Genomic DNA, 19,548 nt, shown 5'->3' with positions numbered 1-19,548 from the left:
CCGAGGCTACAATACTTTGGCCACCTCATGAGAAGAGAAGACTCCCTGGAAAAGACCCTGATGTTGGGAAAGATGGAGGGCACTAGGAGAAGGGGACGACAGAGGACAAGATGGTTGGACAGTGTTCTCGAAGCTACGAACATGAGTTTGACCAAACTGCGGGAGGCAGTGGAAGACAGGAGTGCCTGGCGTGCTCTGGTCCATGGGGTCACGAAGAGTCGGACACGACTAAACGACTAAACGACAACAACAAATTTGTAAGACCAATAAAAACGATTTACAAAGAAGAAGGAGAAGGAGAAGGAGAAGAAGAAGAAGAAGAAGAAGAAGAAGAAGAAGAAGAAGAAGAAGAAGAAGAAGAAGAAGAAGAAGGGCGACTGCCCCCAACTGCACCCCATTTTCAGATTACCCAGCAAGCCAGGAGGGGGGGCAGGAAACTCACCTCCCTCTACCTGCCAAGGGTGCCCCTTCCTCAAAGCAGGTGGGGAGAAGCCCCAGAGAAAAGGAGGGGGAAGGAAGAATGAGGAGAGCCCCCCCCCCGGGAAGCCATGGGGAGGGGGTGTCTGACGCCTGCATGGGACATGATATGCCAAACAGAAACTGAAGGGGGGGGCAGAGGGAGGGAACCACTCTCCTGTCAAGAGTTGGCTCAGCCTCTGCATTCTCCCCCCCCCCCTTGAGAGCCGCCAGCTTCCTGTGTCGTCTTTCTCGCAGGTAACAGAGGCCACAGCTTAGCTTAAAAATAGCACCCAGCCTGAAATTTGGGTGTGGGCTGGGGGCAGCGGAAGACAGCACCTCTGCGAGGCTTCAGAGAGGGAGGCGGTGGCCGGGTGTGTGTGTGTGTGTGTGTGTGTGTGTGTGTGTGTGTGTGTCAGGAAGGACAAACGCACAGGCTGCCTGAACGTGCCGTGTGGGAACACGTGGGGGTGGAGAGACGGCAGCAGCGGTGAGAACGCAAGATCATAAAAACCGCCCCGGTGGATCAGGGAAACAGACCAGCTAGCCTAGCATCCTGTTTTCCCAGCGGCAGCATGCCCCCAAGGACCTCGGAATCCAGATAGACTGCCCTGGGCCTGGAGGCTCCATTAGGAGCTGCTGAATCATGCCAGTCTTCCCGTTCTTACCCCAGATGCCCCAAAGGGAAACCGAGCACAAGAACAAAACTCCCCCCCCGGCAGCGGTTTCCAGGAACTAGGATTCACAAGCGTTGCTGCCTCGACAGCCCTCTCCTCCTCCCTCCTCCATTCATTTTTCCAAACCTCTTTTAAATCCCTACATGTTGGTGGCCTTCACAGCCTCTTGTGGGAGGGAGTTTCACCGTCTAACCATGCGCTGTGTGAATAAGGACTTTCTTTTATCCATCCCAAATGCGCAAACATGTGGGGTTCTGCCCACAGTGCGCAGGAGGAAATTCAGGGTGGCTGCTGCCCCCCCCCAGCTCCTTGACACTTCTGCACAGAAGTTCTCCTGCAAGAGGGTGGCTCGGCTCATGCTAGAGGACGTCCCAGTGGATTGGGCCCCACTTGCTGGAGAAAGAGCCTCTCCTGGACTCGGCATTCACAGCCTCCCAACCCTCATGGGGTTGACTAGCTGGGGAAGCAACTCATAGAATCATAGCCTGGCCTACCCCACAGGGCTGTTGTGAGGATGAAACGGATAAGTATGTGTGCCGGCCTTGACCTCCTTGGGGGAAAAGGTGCGGTATAAATGAAATAAATAAATGAGAGCAAATCCACCTTTTTTTGCACCAGGAAGGCAACAATACAATAATAATAATAATAATAATTTATTATTTATACCCCGCCCATCTGGCCGGGTCTCCCCAGCCACTCTGGGCGACTTCCAACAGAAAAATACAGCACAATAATCTATTAAACATTAAAAGCCTCCCTGAACAGGGCTGCCTTCAGATGTCTTCTAAAAGTCTGGTAGTTGTTTTCCTTTTAGACATCTGTTGGGAGGGCGTTCCACAGGGCAGGCGCCACCACTGAGAAGGCCCTCTGCCTACTTCCCTGCAACCTGGCTTCTCGCAACGAGGGAACCGCCAGAAGGCCCTCGGTGCTGGACCTCAGTGTCCGGGCAGAATGATGGAGGTGGAGACGCTCCTTCAGGTATACTGGACCGAGGCCATTTAGGGCTTTAAAGGTCAGCACCAACACTTTGAATTGTGCTCGGAAACGTACTGGGAGCCAATGTAGATCTTTCAAGACTGGTGTTATGTGGTCTCGGCGGCCGCTCCCAGTCACCAGTCTAGCTGCCGCATTCTGGATTAGTTGTAGTTTCCGGGTCACCTTCAAAGGTAGCCCCACGTAGAGCGCATTGCAGTAGTCCAAGCGGGAGATAACCAGAGCATGCACCACTCTGGTGAGACAGTCCGCAGGCAGGTAGGGTCTCAGCCTGCGTACCAGATGGAGCTGATAGACAGCTGCCCTGGACACAGAATTGACCTGCGCCTCCATGGACAGCTGTGAGTCCAATCAGAGCCCAAAGCTATGGGGGGGGCGAGGCGGCACTCACCCAAGTCAGCCAATGTGGGCGGCCGAGTAAATGGGCAAAACTTTTTTCATAGCATTTTAGGGTCCTTCACTCCTGGCTTCCCCACATCTAAGCTGTTCACCCTCTTTGCGGCTCATTAAAATTGGGGTTTTATGACATCTACGGGTCTTATCCGTTGTGCAACACACACTATTCCTTTCCCCCTTTTGGGTCCCTCTAAAGATCTGGGAAATGTTGGCATTTTGCCGCCCCGTGAATAGCCCCCTCCTCCTCGATGGGGGAAGCTGCCCCCCTGTTTCCCAGCCAGTATCTTCTGGACCTGGGATGCCCAGGCTGGACGCTCCGTAGGGTGGGGAGGGGGCAAAAAGCCTCTCCGCTCCCTCCTTCCCAAATATCAGCAACAACTCCGGGGTTGTGGCGGCCGGCCGCCTCCTTCCCTAGGTCCCTGGATTCCAGAATTTCCATCTGGCCAAGCCTTGGCCTCCCAAGGAACAATCCTGGCACAGCGGCAGAGGAAGGACAAGACCCCTCCCCTCGCAGGCTCCTCGCCAGCAGGAAACCTAAGCTCCCTGGGAATGTGGAATTCTCCTCTGCCATTCTCCTCCTCCTCCTCCTCCTCTGCCGCCCTGGAAAAAGACGCCCCCCCCTCCGGATTTCTGGGGCAGGAGGAATTCCTCAGGCAGGAGCCGCGTAGACCCTCCTGGGAAGGATCCTGCTGCCTCCTGTCCAAAAGGCCTCACGTCCCTGTTCTGCTGCCCTTCCTCAGGACACAACTTTGGGCACCTTGAAAGGCTGCCAGGCGAGGGAGATGGGCAGAATTCCCCCATAGGCACAAGCCCCACACTGAGATGGTCAGGGGGCTCCCCTGCATTTCAGGGACCTTCCTTTATTATTATTATTATTATTATTATTATTATTATTATTATTATTATTATTATGTAAACCATCTGGCAGGTTGCCCCAGCCACTCTGGACAGCTTCCAACAAATTATAAAGCCACAGTAAAACATTGCACATGGAAAACTTCCCCACTCTCCAGCCTGTGCTTGCGCAAGAGAACACCCCGCTGGGTTGCACCAATACATACAGGGGGGGGCAGGGAGCTGGGCCCTCCAGAAAATTTTCAATGAAAAGGCTGGGCCTCTCAAAGTTCCATGGCAGCCGGGCATGCAGGCCGTGGGGTGGGTGGGCTCGCATCATGCACGCAAGCCGCAGGGTGTCCGTGCGACATGTCCCCAAGTGACGCCAGCATGCCGTGGGGCGTGGGCGCATGGCACAAGCCCATCGCATGTGCGGCCCCGCGCCTCCTCAATCGGGAGGCTAAGGCGCCTCCTCAATCGGGAGGGTAAGGCGCATGGACGCATGGAAACATCAGAAGAGACTGGCTCCTGGATCAGGCCAATGCATGGCCATCTTGTTTCTTTCCCTCTCTCATTTCACTCCCTCCAACACCTTGGGCTGCCTTTCTCTCCTTTGTGCCCTCTCTCACTCTCTCTCTCACACACAAAATTGTCAACACCTCTGAAGGCAGCTCTTCTGGCTGGCAACCCAAACCACAGCCCCACTTGGCTGCTGGCTTTGTGGGCTTCTGAGCCGGTCCCTGCCCTGGCAGCTGCTCTCCCTCACCCAAGCCAAAGGGCAGGGGCACCCAGCAAGCAGGCTGGCCCTGGCACCTGCAGGCCGCAACATGGAGCCTATGGACGTGGGCAGTCTAGCGGACTGCACAGAGAGCTTTTTGGGGGTGCTGGAAGATGGTAGAGACACTTGTGGGGAGTCCATTCTCTTTACTCATTAGCCTGCAGGTCCCACCTTTTTCTCCAGGGAGCTCAAGATCATTGGTTCTTTCTCTTCTCGCTGAATCCTCACAACAACCCTGTGAGGTAGGTCAGGCAGAGAGGCAGGGGCTGGCCCAAGGCCACACCCAGCGAGCTTCATGAAGGCCGAGTGGAGATTCGAACCCTGGTGTCTCCCAGGTCCTAGTCAGACACGCTAACCACTACACCACACTGTCTCTGTACCATAGCCCTTCCCATTGCGGGAGTCCAGAAGGAAGAGCACCAGCTCACCAGCCTCCCAGGGGACCCTTAGTCCGCCACCCACATTGCTGGCATAACCAGGCACACATCGTACAATCATAGAATTGTAGAGTTGGAAGGGACCCTGAGGGACATCTAGTCCAACCCCCTGCAAGGCAAGAATAAAGGAGGCAGAGTGAGGCAGGCACTTGGCTCCCCCTCAAACACCTCCCACACCTGTGGTTGTGCAGGCAGAAACCCAACTGGAGCGCATCAAAGTGTGGCCAGAGATGCTCTCTGACGCTCACCTGATCCCTAGGACATCCTTTGACACCTGCCTGGACCAGGAATGCTCTCCCCCTGGTGATGCTGCGCCAGGTGCGGCAGCAAGAGAAATTGCGTTGTGGGCCTCGCCCAGCCACTCTGTGCCCACTGCAAGGGAGGCAAACCAGGCTGGCCAGATCTGTAAGGCCCCACAGAGACCGCAGCGTCGATCTCTAAAATAACTTTTGCCAACCTTGTGCCCTCCAGATCTTTTGGTCTGTAGCTTTCGCCACATGGCCAGGCTGGCAGGGGCCAACAGGGCACCAGGTTGGTGAAGGCAGAGCTACCTGAACTCCGAAGTCAGAACTCCTGCAATGCAGGGGGTTGGGCTAGATGACCCTTGGGGTCCCCTTCCAATTGTATGATTCTAGGTCACCCTCCTTGGTCTGAGCAGCTGAGAAGAAAAGCGGGCACAGCCTTCAAGGGACCCCCAAAGGGGCAGCAGTGCAAACCCAGCTTCCGCATACGAGAAAGAGATGCACACTCCAGTGAATCGAATGCCATCTGCAGCATCAGGCCTGCCCCTCTCGGGCGCCTCACCATTATAAAGTGATTTCTTAAAGCACATGCATGTTCATTCTGTGCCTTACCGTAAAGGATGCTGGGGGAGGGGGGGTTATCATTGCAAAACTGCACCAGGATCTGAGGGATATTGGAGACGTCACTGGTGCTAGCCAATCAGCCCTGCCCACAGACGGATTTGTTTGCAAGGCTGCAGCACCGTTTCCTTTGAGAAGAAATGTGATGTTTGGACTGAATGTGGAAAGGGGGCTTCCCGGCTGGCCCTGAGAACTGTGAGGTTCCTTAAAGCTAAGTGACCCCTTGGCTGAGCCTCATTCCCACCCCCCACCCCCCCGGAGCCTGACCTCCCCACCACACTGACCAGTCACCCTCTGCCCCAACCCAAGACCCTTCTTCCTATGTCCCCAGCTCACCTTCGCTGGCCGGGGGGTCGGGGCTGTCCTTTGGGGTGCAGCGGCCGTTCTCCAAGGCCCGTCCCCCCACCTCCCCATCCGGGAGGCTGCCGGCCTCGTCCTCGCTGGGCTGCCGGCCCTTCAGGTCCGCGGTGGCGCTGCCGCTGCTGTTCTCGGGGCTGCCCATCCCGACATCTCCGTTGGGCACTTGCTCCACGGGGCTGGTGTTGTGGGCAGGCGGAGGGCACTTGGGTGCTGAGGCTGTGTCTTTGGGGGCTTCCGCGCTCTCCACCTGGAAGGAAAAAAGGCAAGACAAAAGCAGGGAGAGGGCGTGAGACTCTTTGCACCCTCCGGGTCGAAGGAGGGGTCTTGGGGCAGGGAGGGGCACCATCCAAGACGCTCCAGGAAGCCACAAGCGAAGGAATGACCCTTGATTGACAGCTGGGAGGGAGGGAAGGAGGGGGAGCCAGGGACCAGAGAAGTAGCAAGTCGCTGGAGGTGAGAATTCTCAAAGCAGACACATTTCCCTTTTTTTAAAAAAAAATGCACTTCAGGTGTATGATGTTTTCATACACACAAATACATATATATATATTGTTAACTTTTCTGTTTTACAATTTGTTGTTGTCTTTTAGTCGTTTAGTCGTGTCCGACTCTTCGTGACCCCATGGACCAGAGCACGCCAGGCACTCCTGTCTTGCACTGCCTCCCGCAATTTGGTCAAACTCATGTTCGTAGCTTCGAGAACACTGTCCAACCATTTACAATTTAAAATACTCATTTAAACATTCTTAAAATTTGACTTCCCTTCTTCTCTTTCCATGGTTCATTTTGCATATCATAAATCCCCGCATATTTTACCAAAACTACACCATTCAATATTCCATTATTGCGTCCATCAAAACTTATTTGCACTGTTGAATTTATCTTAACGCTGCCAACGTTTTCAGGTGTGCCCCCCCCCATATATTCAATACACGTTTTCCAATCTTCTCTAAACGTCTGTGACATTTTCTGCCTAACCCTAAAACAAATGCAGCCAAGAGATTTCCGGGAGAGACAACGGCTATTCGGCAGAGCCATCCCTGTGCGTGGGGGAAATAGGGGCATTTGCAGGGGTCTGTAATAGAATCAGAGAATTATAGGGTAGGACCCCCCCCCCCGGGCCATCGTGTCCAATCCCCTACAAGGCAGGAACTGCAACTAAAGATTTCCCAACAGGTAAAAAAACTCACATGAAGGTGAGCCGGGCACCTTCCGAGGTGGCTGAGGCCGCTGGTCAAAGATGTTTGGGGAGCATTTCTACACACAGACACAAAACCACCTGCAAAACTCGTTTCCCACAAGCACCTGGCGAGAAGAAGATGCTCAGGGAGATGTCCTTAACCCACCCCACTCCCCAGTGTGGTGTGGCCATCAGAGGGTGGGCCAGGGCCTGGGAGGTAAAGGTAAAGGTAAAGGTAAAGGGACCCCTGACCATTAGGTCCAGTCGTGACCGACTCTGGGGTTGCGCGCTCATCTCGCATTATTGGCCGAGGGAGCCGGCGTACAGCTTCCAGGTCATGTGGCCAGCATGACAAAGCCGCTTCTGGCAAACCAGAGCAGCACATGGAAACGCCGTTTACCTTCCCGCTGTAGCGGTTCCTATTTATCTACTTGCACCTTGACGTGCTTTCGAACTGCTAGGTTGGCAGGAGCTGGGACCAAGCAACGGGAGCTCACCCCGTCACAGGGATTCGAACCGCCGACCTTCTGATCAGCAAGCCCTAGGCTCAGCGGTTTAACCCACAGCACCACCTGGGAGAGCAGGGTTCAAATCTCGACTCCACCAGGAAGCTCACTGGATGATCTGGGGCCAGCCCTCGTTTCTCATCCGCCCAACTACCTCACAGGGCTGTTGTGAGAATAGAATGGAGAGGAGAACTCTGCGGGTTCGGGGCAGAATCCCACGGCACGCAGCTCTTGAGGAGTCCTCTCCTGGTGGTGATGTTACAAAGAGCACGCTTGCCTTGCACAAAGAAGTTATGCCGCTTGCTTCTCCTGAACCTACTTCTTTGAATCAGGTTTTTGGCTGAAGCAGAGTTCAGGTGAGAAGAATCTCCCTCCTCTTGGCTGCTGATTTGTCTCTGAATCTCTTTCCTGCCCCCTTTTCTCCCTCTCCCCACAAGCTGCTGGGCAGCCCCCAGTTTGCACCCCCTTGAAGATTTACAGGCTTTGCCTCACTGGCGGAGGAAGAAATAAATGTGGTTCCTTTGGAAGTGCAGAGATGCTGAAGGGGAGCAGAGAAAAGGACAGGGCAACCCTTCGGCTGCCCCACAGCCCCCCCCCCACAAACTAGCACCCAAGTGAGACAGGAAAGGAATATGTTAACAGGCAATGTTCTTGGAGGGCCCTTTGACACCTTTTCATCCCCGGCCATTTGCCTCCTGCTCTTAAATTTGCGTCCCTTTGATTCCAAGCTGGTTGACCTTACGAGGCAATAATCCATTTGGTGCGGCCAAAGCCTCTGCCCCCCCCCAGCGCCAAATGGGCTTCTGCACAGGGGCAAAGGATGCTCCAAAGGGCCTTTCCAGGAGGGACCCAAAGACTAGCAAGGCTGCCCCCACTCATAGCCAGACATCTGAAGCCTCTTTCAGAACATACTGTAAAGGGAAGTCTGCTGGATCAGGCCAGGGGCGGCCCACCTGGTCCAGCATCCTGTTCTCGCAGGGGTTAACCAGATGCCCATTTGGGGAAACCCACAAGCAGGATTCAAGCACAAGGGCATAACTCTGCTCTCCTGTGGCTTCCAGAAACTGGGTTTTTGATCATGCAGCAGAACATTGCCATTGCGGCTTTTTGGGAAGAATCCTGTGACTGTCCTGTGCTCCTCAGGCAGACACATGACTCTGGGTACCAGGTTGGTTTTTTTATTCCAGGTACCAGTTTTTCTCTCCCCCCCCCCCCGGTGATTCTAGCCAATCAGGGGCCACACCATGAAGGCAACCCCCTCCATGGAGTCAGGTAGCCAATCTGAGTGGGCCCCAAGGCAACATCACTGCAGGCAAACAAAAGAGGGAGAAGATGGGATGCCTGTTGCCAAGGCAACAAGGTCGGCAGCTCCCCGCTTCCTGTAGCTGCACTGGAGGCTCCATTGGCCACCAGGAAGGAAAGGCAAGGACCACAAGCATCACCCCCATCCTCCTCAGCCTGGTTGCCTTGGCAACAGAGGGAGGCATTCCCTCCTCCCCTGTGAGCATCCTGCCTCCCCTTCCTTCCCAGGCAAAAGGCAAGGTGGGTGGGGCCGGATCCTGCCCTCTGCATTTGGCTGAAAGTGGTTGTTTGAGGGAACAGGGCACCCCAAAAGTGGGGTTGCCTGGCAACCGCAACTCAAGATTGTCATTGCATTCACAGAGCATTACACACACACACAAACACACACACACAAACACACACACACGATTCTCCCACAAGTGGGGGGTCAGGTTAATCCAGAGGTACAAAACAGCAGCCTCTCTCTCTTTCCTCCCACTCTCCTAGGGTGTCATGAGGCAAGCAGTAGGTGAGTATCACAGCAGACTTTTTTTATTGGGGGGCAGCATCAACAGCGGTGCCCCCTCAGAGCCTTGTCCGCAATCTTGCTCACTGGACGAGCCCCCCATCTAAGACACAGCCAGATCCAGCCACAACAGAAAAGACTTCCCAGCAGAACTGGGGGGGCACTGACATTTGCTATAGCAATAGACCCAGTTACCAGCCCTCGCAACGGGAACGTTGCCACCTCTGTGAGGCACCTGCCAACAATCTACTATTGAGGGCGATGGACTTTCCATCATCGGAAGTTTTTAAAGGCTGTCATCTGTCAGGGATGTTTCACTAGAGATTCCTGCATGGCAGGGGTTGGACTAGATGACCCTCAGGGACCCTTCCAATTCTATGATTCTAGGAGCAGCCCATCTTATGGCCCAGCAAACCAAATGCTGGCTTTCGATGAGTTGGCTGTCACAACTATCCAAGAACCAAGACTAATCTAAATTGTATTTTAATCTGCATTTTAATCAATTGTTTTTTCTTTCTTTTATGTTTTATTGTAATTTTATTGATGTCAGCTGCCCTGAACCCGGTTCTCACTGGGGAGGGCGGGGTAAATAAATCTATTATTATTATTATTATTATTATTATTATTATTATTATTATTATTATTACTACTACTACTAAGACAGGCCCTTCACCCAAATGCCAACCACAGAATCAACTGGGCACATGCAGCCCAGGGAGTAAAGGACTGAGCTGAGAACCCCAAACCCCACAATCAGCCAGGGCCATCCAGTCCACAAGGGCCATCCAGTCCAACCCCCTGCCAAGCAGGAAACACCATCAAAGCATTATTGACATATGCCTGTCAAGCCTCTGCTTAAAGACCTCCAGAGAAGGAGACTCCACCACACTCCTTGGTAGCAAATTCCACTGCCGAACAGCTCTTACTGTCAGGAAGAGCCTGCGCAATACAGATAACACTGGCCTACCTTGCAAAGCTGTCGTAAGGATCAGAGAGAAAGCCATTCAGAAATGACAAATTTTAAAAATGGCAACTCTTCGAATCCGACCGCCAGGAATAATGCAGCGAAGGAGGTGTGAGAAGCATCTGCTTGGAGCAGATGGGCACGAAAGACATTGCCCCGCCCCACGGAGCCCCCCACTCGCTTTCCTGCACGTGGCGCAGAGGGAGGGACTGGGCCAGGGGGCAGCCACACGACGCAGCAGCTGGGGAAAAGGGCTTCCTCCTGCTTCCTGGAAGCCTCCAGCACCTTGGCCCACGTCTTCCTCCTCCTCGCAAGGACTGGCTCTCCCAAAATAGCACCCTCGACCCACCCACACATGCGAAGTGGGGCCGGCCCAACTCTCTTCCGCAAGGGACACCTGGGGAGGGGCAGAGCAGGGAGAAATCCAAGCGGACCCAAGGGACCCACAAGGGGCAAGCCCACAACTCTCTCCCATATTGTGATGGTGAATAGTCCTAACCCTCCACAGTTGTAAATCACGTCCTTGTGGCCCACAACTCTTCCTTCCTTCCTTCCTTCCTTCCCCTTTCTGCTCTGCTATTGTGGTTAATGGCTACTACCGGTACTCAAGTATCCATCTCTTCCTTTCTAAGTGGCTGCCACAAAAATCCTGTGGCTATGAGTTCCACAGGACCTCCTTTGGCCGAAATGATTCCAGCTGCCTGATAATTCATAAGGGGTTTCTGGGTTCTTGTGGGGGGTTTAGTCCCTGGGAGAGACCAGGGTCCAGAGGCACTCTGGGAAGCTCTCGGTCTGTGACCTTGGTCCAGCCGCTGCTTCAAGGCCTACCGCACAGGCAGGTTGTTGCATGGAGAGAAAACGAGGGAGGGCTTGGGCTCCTTGGGCTCCTTGGCATTTATAAAGGCTGTAAAATAAAATCCCGCACGCACAAAGCCACAAGCACACGCCCCAACCTCGGGCTGCGTCTGGCTGTTTTATACAAGAATGTGGGGCAGGGCAGGCCAACTCCAGAGAGGGGGCTGAGCGTGCACGCCCCACACTTGGCCTCCCCCCCCCCCGCATCATCCGCATGAGAGAGCACTGGCCCTTTAACTCCACAAGGATTTTGGGGACCCAGCCAAGCAGCTGCAAGCATTCTGTTGCTGGGCCCCCACTTTGGCGGCAGCGAGACAGCGCCTGGCCGCCATCCAACAGCCCTCCAAGCAACCTGGCCGGCCGGCCTGCCTGCCTGCCCGCCCCAGGCAGACCCCTCTCGCCCTGCCTGGCCTGATCCAATTTCAGGAAGCCAGGCACCAGCGCTGGGGGAAGAGCCCTTCCCAGGCGTGTGGCCGGGGGCCAACTCTGCTCCTCGCTTGCCCTGGTAGCAGACACAGCCAAGAATCAGGTTGCAGCTCCACAAGGCAAGGGGGCAGAGATGATGGGGGGGGCAAGGAAGGAGCCCCACAGCCAGGAGGAAGAAGGGGCGTTCCCATGCACCCCCCTCAACAGTGCTCAGCTGGATCAGGGGCTCCCAGAACCAGAAGACCCCCCCGCCCCATGGAGATCACTACGAGGGGCAGGACGAGGGGTTGGGCCTAGGCCTCCCCACCCCCAATAAAGGTCTAGGATGTTTGCCAGGAGCCAAAGGAGTTCTCCCATAGGCAGCACAAGAAAAAGAGAACCAGGGAACTGCAGAGCTGGAAGGGACCCCCAAGGGTCATCCAGTCCAACCCCCCGAGAGGCAGGAATCTCAGCTGGAGCATCCAACACAGGTGGCCACCCAACCTCTGCTTAGGAACCTCCAAGGAAGGAGAGGCCACCACCTCCCCAGGGAGATTGTTCCACTGTCCAAAGGCTCCTCCTGTTTGACAGCCTCTTTCCGTCCGCTAGGAAAGAATCGACCCTTATGCTGGTATCGAGGGAGGATTGGAATACAGAACTAGAGATCTCAGTTCCGACCACACGGTGGGAAACCGTTTTAACTGCTATAACAAGGGTGTCTCTGGACCTTAAATTGAGGCTTATACAACAAAAAAAATAGTATTTAGAATATACTGGAGCCTATTAAGTTTGTTTTAGATGCAATAGGGATGTTGTTGTTGTTGTTGTTTAGTCGTTTAGTCGTGTCCGACTCTTCGTGACCCCATGGACCATAGCAATAGGGATAATGCTTCTCTAAAACATATGTTTTTTCATTGTCCTATATTGAAAGGTTTTTGGCAGAAGGTAACTGAAACTATATCGAGAGTCCCATGGACTGCAAGAAGAATAAACCGATCCATTCTGAAGGAAATCAGCCCTGAGTGCTCACTGGAAGGACAGATCGTGAAGCTGAGGCAAACCTAGACAGCATCTTAAAAAGCAGAGACATCACCTTGCCGACAAAGGTCCGTATAGTTAAAGCTATGGTTTTCCCAGTAGTGATGTATGGAAGTGAGAGCTGGACCATCAAGAAGGCTGATCGCCGAAGAATTGGTGCTTTTGAATTATGGTGCTGGAGGAGACTCTTGAGAGTCCCATGGACTGTAAGAAGATCAAACCTATCCATTCTGAAGGAAATCAGCCCTGAGTGCTCCCTGGAAGGACAGATCCTGAAGCTGAGGCTCCAGTACTTTGGCCACCTCATGAGAAGAGAAGACTCCCTGGAAAAGACCCTGATGTTGGGAAAGATGGAGGGCACTAGGAGAAGGGGACGACGGAGGATGAGATGGTTGGACAGTGTTCTCGAAGCTACGAACATGAGTTTGACCAAACTGTGGGAGGCAGGGGAAGACAGGAGTGCCTGGCGTGCTATGGTCACGACTAAACGACTAAACAACAACTGAAACTATCAACAGAACTGTATGGAACAACCTTACATTTACAGAGCAAAACATCCTCTTGAATTATATGGCCAACACATGAAACCTTACAAAAGGACAATAGGAGTGGACACTGTGTGCCTTTATCACAGCAAAAAGACGGATACTGATGAATTGGAAAAATAAAAATGCAGCTCCCGTCTCTGACTGGGTTGAAGATACAAACTCCCAAAATAGGAACAACTTGCAAATAAACGCAGGTTTGCCATGGACAAATTCAATGATATTTGGAATCCATTCTTACAAATACTATAATAGGTTAAGATCTGGTGAAGTATCATAGAATCATAGAATCGTAGAGTTGGAAGAGACCACAAGGGCCATCCAGTCCAACCCCTTGCCAAGCAGGAAACACCATCAAAGCATTCTTGACATATGCCTGTCAAGCCTCTGCTTAAAGACCTCCAAAGAAGGAGACTCCACCACACTCCTTGGTAGCAAATTCCACTGCCGAACAGCTCTTACTGTCAGGAAGTTCTTCCTAATGTTTAGGTGGAATCTTCTTTCTTGAAGTTTGAATCCATTGCTCCGTATCCGCTTCTCTGGAGCAGCAGAAAACAACCTTTCTCCCTCCTCCATATGACATCCTTTTATATATTTGAACATGGCTATCATATCACCCCTTAACCTTCTCTTCTCCAGGCTAAACATGTCCAGCTCCCTAAGCCGTTCCTCATAAGGCATCGTTTCCAGGCCTTTGACCATTTTGGTTGCCCTCCTCTGGACACGTTCCAGCTTGTCAGTATCCTTCTTGAACTGTGGTGCCCAGAACTGGACACAGTACTCCAGGTGAGGACTGACCAGAGCAGAATACAGTGGTACTATTACTTCCCTTGATCTAGATGCTATACTCCTATTGATGCAGCCCAGAGTACAATAACAACTCTGTAAATCATACAGTTTTGAGTTTTTCTCCCTCCCCACTTTATTTTCTCTTCTACACGGGTTCGGCTTCTCTTTCTTTTTCCCTCTTTTATTTATTCTCACCCTGTTTAGTGTACATATAATTATGTACTTCTTGAATTTTTCAATAAAGATGTTAAAAATAAAATAAAATAAATAAAATGTTTGTTTAAACAGGGGGGAAACTCCATCCTTAGCACACCCATCATTTCCCCATTTAGCCAGGTACATTATTTAAAAACCAGTTCACACGTTTCCAAAGCCGTTCCAACAAGTGAACAAAAGCAAATGATTAAAAAACCATGTTTGGTGGGGAGCCTGCCGGCCGCACATACAGAGATTAAAACGCAAACATGGTTTCAAATACTGTACACACACACACACACACACACACACACACACACACAAAATCAATATGAGAAACAATGAACAGCAGGCGACAACACAAGCTATCAAGAACCGCAATGAAACCGAGAAGGAGCAGCCAGCGTCAAGCCCATTTCAGTTAAAAGCACATGCAAAGCAAACACTGGTTTGATGCAGGACATATAAAGCTGGATAGATTTGGCCCCAGGGAAAACTCTGCTGCAGACAGATGAGACACCGAGAAGTACAGCGTTCGAAGGCCCCCCCCCCAAAGTCACCTAGTCCAGCCCTCTGCAAGGCAGGAACCGCAACTGACGAATCCCCCTCCCATCTGGCAAAAGAAATTCCTGCACAGAAGAAACCCCCAGGGCCATTTCCACAGCCAGGGGAGCCAGCACTGAGAAGGCTCCGTCCTCGGGAGACGCCAGCCTAACTTCCAAAAGAGATCTCAGCACTTGGACTTCTTTGTGGGGGAGAAGGGGGTCTTCAAGCCATTCCTCTTACAAAGGGAGTCCCCCTGGGGAGACTGTGCGGGTCAAAAGGGGCGCTGCTAACCTTGCCCAACGAGGAAACCATCGGGCAACAGTGGAATCCCGTGTGCCTGGCGGTGTCTACGGGGAAAGCGTCTCGCAGACGGCGCCTCTCCTGAACTCCAGCTTACGAGGCCAAGAATGTGAAGCTCCTTCCCTAGAAGCAGCCGAGGCGTCCAAAACCGCGCCTTCCACATCGCCTGGAGGAGCGGATTCACTGGAGCATTTGTGCGCTTTGCCAGAGGTGACGGGCATGTCTGCGCATGCCCACGCTTCCAGAGAGGCCTGTCGCCGGGAGGGGTGTGCTTTGCAACAGGAGAGGGCAGGGCAGGAAAGCACATGTGGATCTGCGGCTCTCAAGAATGCGGGACTTTCTCAAACTGGTGTTTCCTTCCTTCCATGGTCTGGTCTCTGCACCATAGAATCATAGAGTTGGAAGAGACCACAAGGGCCATCCAGTCCAACCCAGGAAACACCATCAAAGCATTCTTGACATATGCCTGTCAAGCCTCTGCTTAAAGACCTCCAAAGAAGGAGACTCCACCACACTCCTTGGTAGCAAATTCCACTGCCGAACAGCTCTTACTGTTAGGAAGTTCTTCCTAATGTTTAGGTGGAATTTTCTTTCTTGAAGTTTGAATCCATTGCTCCGTGTCCGCTTCTCTGGAGCAGCAGAAAACAACCTTTCTCCCTCCTCCATATGACATCCTTTCATATATTTGAGCATGGCTATCATATCACCCCTTAACCTTCTCTTCTCCAGGCTAAACATACCCAGCTCCCTAAGCCGTTCCTCATAAGGCATCGTTTCCAGGCCTTTGACCATTCTGGTTGCCCTCTTCTGAGCACGTTCCAGCTTGTCAGTATCCTTCTTGAACTGTGGTGCCCAGAACTGGACACAGTACTCCAGGTGAGGTCTGACCAGAGCAGAATACAGTGGTACTATTACTTCCCTAGATCTAGATGCTATACTCCTATTGATGCAGCCCAGAATTGCATTGGCTTTTTTAGCTGCCCTGATTCTCCGCTGCTCTCAGAACCGGGAGATGAAATTCCAGGCACCCAGCTCCCCTGCTGTGTAACTCGGCCAATGCCACCTCCCGGTCCCGTGCCCAGCAAACACTGGCAGGATCCTTCCCCAAGAGGAGGCACACAAAACCTGCTCCACAGAGGCTTCTGCCTTCTGCCAGCCCCGGGCACCATGCCTAGGCTGGCATTTATGGGAACCCGCAAGCGCAAGAGGTCCGTCTGTGCCCGTCTCTCACCCCGTCATCCTCGCCCCCCAACGGCTCCTGGGACCCCCCACTCACCACTGGCTGCCTGCGCTTCCTTCCGGGACGGCCTGCTTTCCTGGCGGGGATCCCTGCGTCTGGCCTCTCCGCCTTGCTGCGGTTCTCATCAGGGTCCTCTTCACCCTGCTGGAGAGAAGGAGGGAGAGAGGGGGGGGGTCACCACAGGTAGGAGCGGAGATTCCAAAAGACCAGAAGAAATGGTTCATGTATGCTGCAATGGCTGACCGGATACTACAGTATTAGCCCAAAGATGCAAAAAGGAAGGCGTCCCGACCAGAGAAGACCAAGTTAATGAACTAGGCGGAAATGGCAAAACCGGGATCGGAGTGAAGTAGCAGTGGAAGAAGATTGGAAGAAATTTAAAATTTATTTAAAGAATAAACGGATAATAGATTAGAATTAGTGGAAGTGAGGGAGGTAAAATAGAGGTTGTAGATAATACAATGGTGTGAAGTAAGTATTGATAGAAGTTAAGGACAATTTAATTAAGAAGTAAGATCTAGATAGAATATAAAAGGATAAGATATAAAAGATTAAAGAATTAAGGTATAGTTAAAGTAATCATTAGAATCTATATAAGATTACCTATATAAGATAATTAGAATCTATATAAGATTTAGAGTTTACTACGGAGGATATGTAAAGAATCGCAGGAGGTGGAATGAGGAAGTCAATAGATTGGAAATAAGGGTTATAGTTAGAATTTTTGTTTTTGCATTTTTTCTTTCTTTGTATTCTTGTTTTTTCTTTTTAATGTTTTGTAATTTTCCTAGTGTGTTTTGTATTTTTGTATGTTTTGCTGTTTGAGAAAATCTTTAATAAATACATTTTTTTAAAAAAGAAATGGCAAAACTAACTGGAAAGCTCAGAAATGAAGATGACAAGAATTTTTTTAAAAGAACGGGAAATGTTCAAATGATGTATCTGCAAAAGAATTGCAAAAAGGTTAATACATTGGCAGGATTTTAAGAATACTTGTAATTTTTAGAGATAGTATAGGAAATTTGAGGTAAAAAATAATTTGCAATGGAAATGATAGGCAGATGAAAAGAAAATTTAAGGAATTGGGGGGATCACAGGATTCGGAGAATCCAATTTTATGGATTTGATATTGTTTTTGTGTATATTTTTCTTTGTTTGCTGTTGCTGTTGTATTTGTTATTGTTTGTTTTTATTTTTGTTACTTTTGAAAAAACTGAATAATTTTTTTTAAAAAAAGAGAGATTAGCCCTCAGGGGCACAAACACACACACTTATCCTGCCACACCAGGTGTTTTTTTTGGAGAGGGGAGAGAAAGTTAAGAGGTAACATTCTAAATAGTGAAATTGCACTATTCACAAGATCAAAGGGGGGGGGAGACATTCAACTGGCACCAACTAGAAAGATCAACAAAGGGCATGTTTTTCATGGAATCACAGAATTGTAGCGTTTGAAGGGACCACCAAGGATCATCTAGTCCAGCTCATGTCAATGAAGGAATTTGAATCAAATCCTATTTTTCTCAGCCCTTGCTAGTGCACTGCTTTACAGCCACACCTCGAGTTAGGTTCATGTTGTGTCTTTTCGGCTTGTGAATGCGGCAAACCCGGAAGTGTTCTGCACATGTGCAGAAGCGCTGTATCGTGCTCTGCGCTTGTGCAGAAGCGCCGCTCTAGTTGCGGACTTTTCAGGGTCTAGTTGCGGACTTTTCAGACTGGACTGTCTCGCCAGAGTGGTGCATGCTCTAGTTATCTCCCGTTTGGACTACTGTAATGCGCTCTACGTGGGGCTTCCTTTGAAGGTGACCCGGAAACTACAACTAACCCAGAATGCAGCAGCTAGACTGGTGACCTGGAGCAGCCGCCGAGACCACATAACACTGGTCCTGAAAGACCTACATTGGCTCCCAGTACGTTTCCGAGCACAGTTCAAAGTGTTGGTGTTGACCTTTAAAGTCCTAAACGGCCTCGGATCAGTATACCTGAAGGAGCGTCTCCACCCCCATCGTTCTGCCCGGACACTGAGATTCTGTGTCCAGGGCTGTTTACCAGCTCCATCTGGTACGCAGGTGAGACCCTACCTGCCCGCAGACTGTCTTGCCAGAGTGGTCTCGCTTGGACTACTGCAATGCGCTCTACGTGGGGGTACCTTTGAAGGTAACCTGGAACTACAACTAATCCAGAATGCGGCAGCTAGACTGGTGACTGGGAGCGGCCCCCAAGACCACATAACACCGGTCTTGAAAGACCGACATTGGCTCCAGTACGCTTCCGAGCACAGTTCAAAGTGTTGGTGCTGACCTTGAAAGCCCTAAACGGCCTTGGCCCAGTAGATGTGAAGGAGCGTCTCCATGTTCAGCCCGGACACTGAGGTCCAGCTCCAAGGGCCTTCTGGTGGTTCCCTCATTGCGAGAAGCAAAGTTACAGGGAACCAGGCAGAGAGCCTCCTTGGTGGTGGCGCCCGCCCTATGGAACACCCTCCCATCAGATGTCAAAGGCATAAACAACTATCTGACGTTCAGAAGCCATCTGAAGGCAGCCCTGTTTAGGGAAGCTTTTAATAGCTGGTGAATTATTGTATTTTAATGGAAGCCGCCCAGAGTGGCTGGGGAAACACAGACAGATGGGTGGGGTACGAATAAAATATTATTATTATTATTATTATTATTATTATTATTATTATTATTATTATTATTGCCACCTGGAAGGCGTTAAAAGATGATGGGGCAAATTCATGGAGGAGGGAAAGGCTCTGGGTGGCTCGGCTCGGCCTCCCCAGTCAGAGGCAGCCGGGCTTTGGACCCCCAGTTGTTGGAGGCCACAGGAGGAGAGAGGATCCTGCTTGCAAGCTGGTGCCAAACATCTTGCTCTGCTTTCCTTTGGACCCCCCACCAGTGAGGCCAAGAGGGAGGGTCTTGTCGCCTGGGCAGCCCAGGACCTCCAGACATGCTTCCCAGGCCTGTGGTGCTAATGCAGCAGTTTGACTTCACCCCCAAAGGCATACAGTGGTACCTCGGTTTGCAAATGCAATCCGTTCCGCAGAGGCGTTCGCTCGCCGAAGGCACGCTTTGAGCGTGCGCGAAGCGCCGATAGAGCACAACTATGCAGATCGCATCTGCGCATCCGACGCCGCGGAACCTGGATGTAAACACTTCTGGCTCTGCGGCGTTTGTAAACGGAGGTTTTCGTAAACGGAGGTTCCACTGGACTCCATTCTCTCTCGAGACAGGCAGGTGCCCTAGAAGATGGACAGGAAGAGAAGACGCTTCCTTGGGGGACAAGACGCAGCCTGAAGGCCTTTGAATCCGACACCCAGACGAGCCAAGCAGGTGGGTTGTTATGTGACCCCAGGGCAAAGTCAGGAAGCACCTCTTCCCCTGCGCAGTG

General features: G+C 51.7%; 1 protein-coding gene across 6 annotated transcripts in view; it reads right to left on the bottom strand.

Annotated features, from left to right (window-relative positions):
* Positions 1 to 19,548, bottom strand: part of DNMT3A (DNA methyltransferase 3 alpha) — an 86,946-nt gene that overhangs the window by 48,133 nt on the left and 19,265 nt on the right. For 4 of the 6 annotated variants that reach the window (XM_035110753.3, XM_035110749.3, XM_035110751.3 and 1 more), the window contains exons 3-4: positions 16,201 to 16,308; positions 5,771 to 6,041 (exon numbers count right to left, since the gene is read on the bottom strand). In XM_035110753.3, the coding sequence (XP_034966644.1) occupies positions 5,771 to 6,041; positions 16,201 to 16,308 (379 nt within the window). The remainder of the gene's footprint in view (positions 1 to 5,770; positions 6,042 to 16,200; positions 16,309 to 19,548) is intronic. The other 2 variants (XM_035110750.3, XM_088667017.1) reach the window with 1 other exon arrangement.

Source organism: Zootoca vivipara, chromosome 3 (assembly GCF_965207765.1).
Source record: "Zootoca vivipara chromosome 3, rZooViv2.hap1.1, whole genome shotgun sequence".
In the NCBI taxonomy this organism is placed as follows: Eukaryota; Metazoa; Chordata; class Lepidosauria; order Squamata; family Lacertidae; genus Zootoca; species Zootoca vivipara.
Note: the sequence above shows the minus strand (reverse complement) of the source record. Positions and strands in the feature narration are given on the sequence as shown.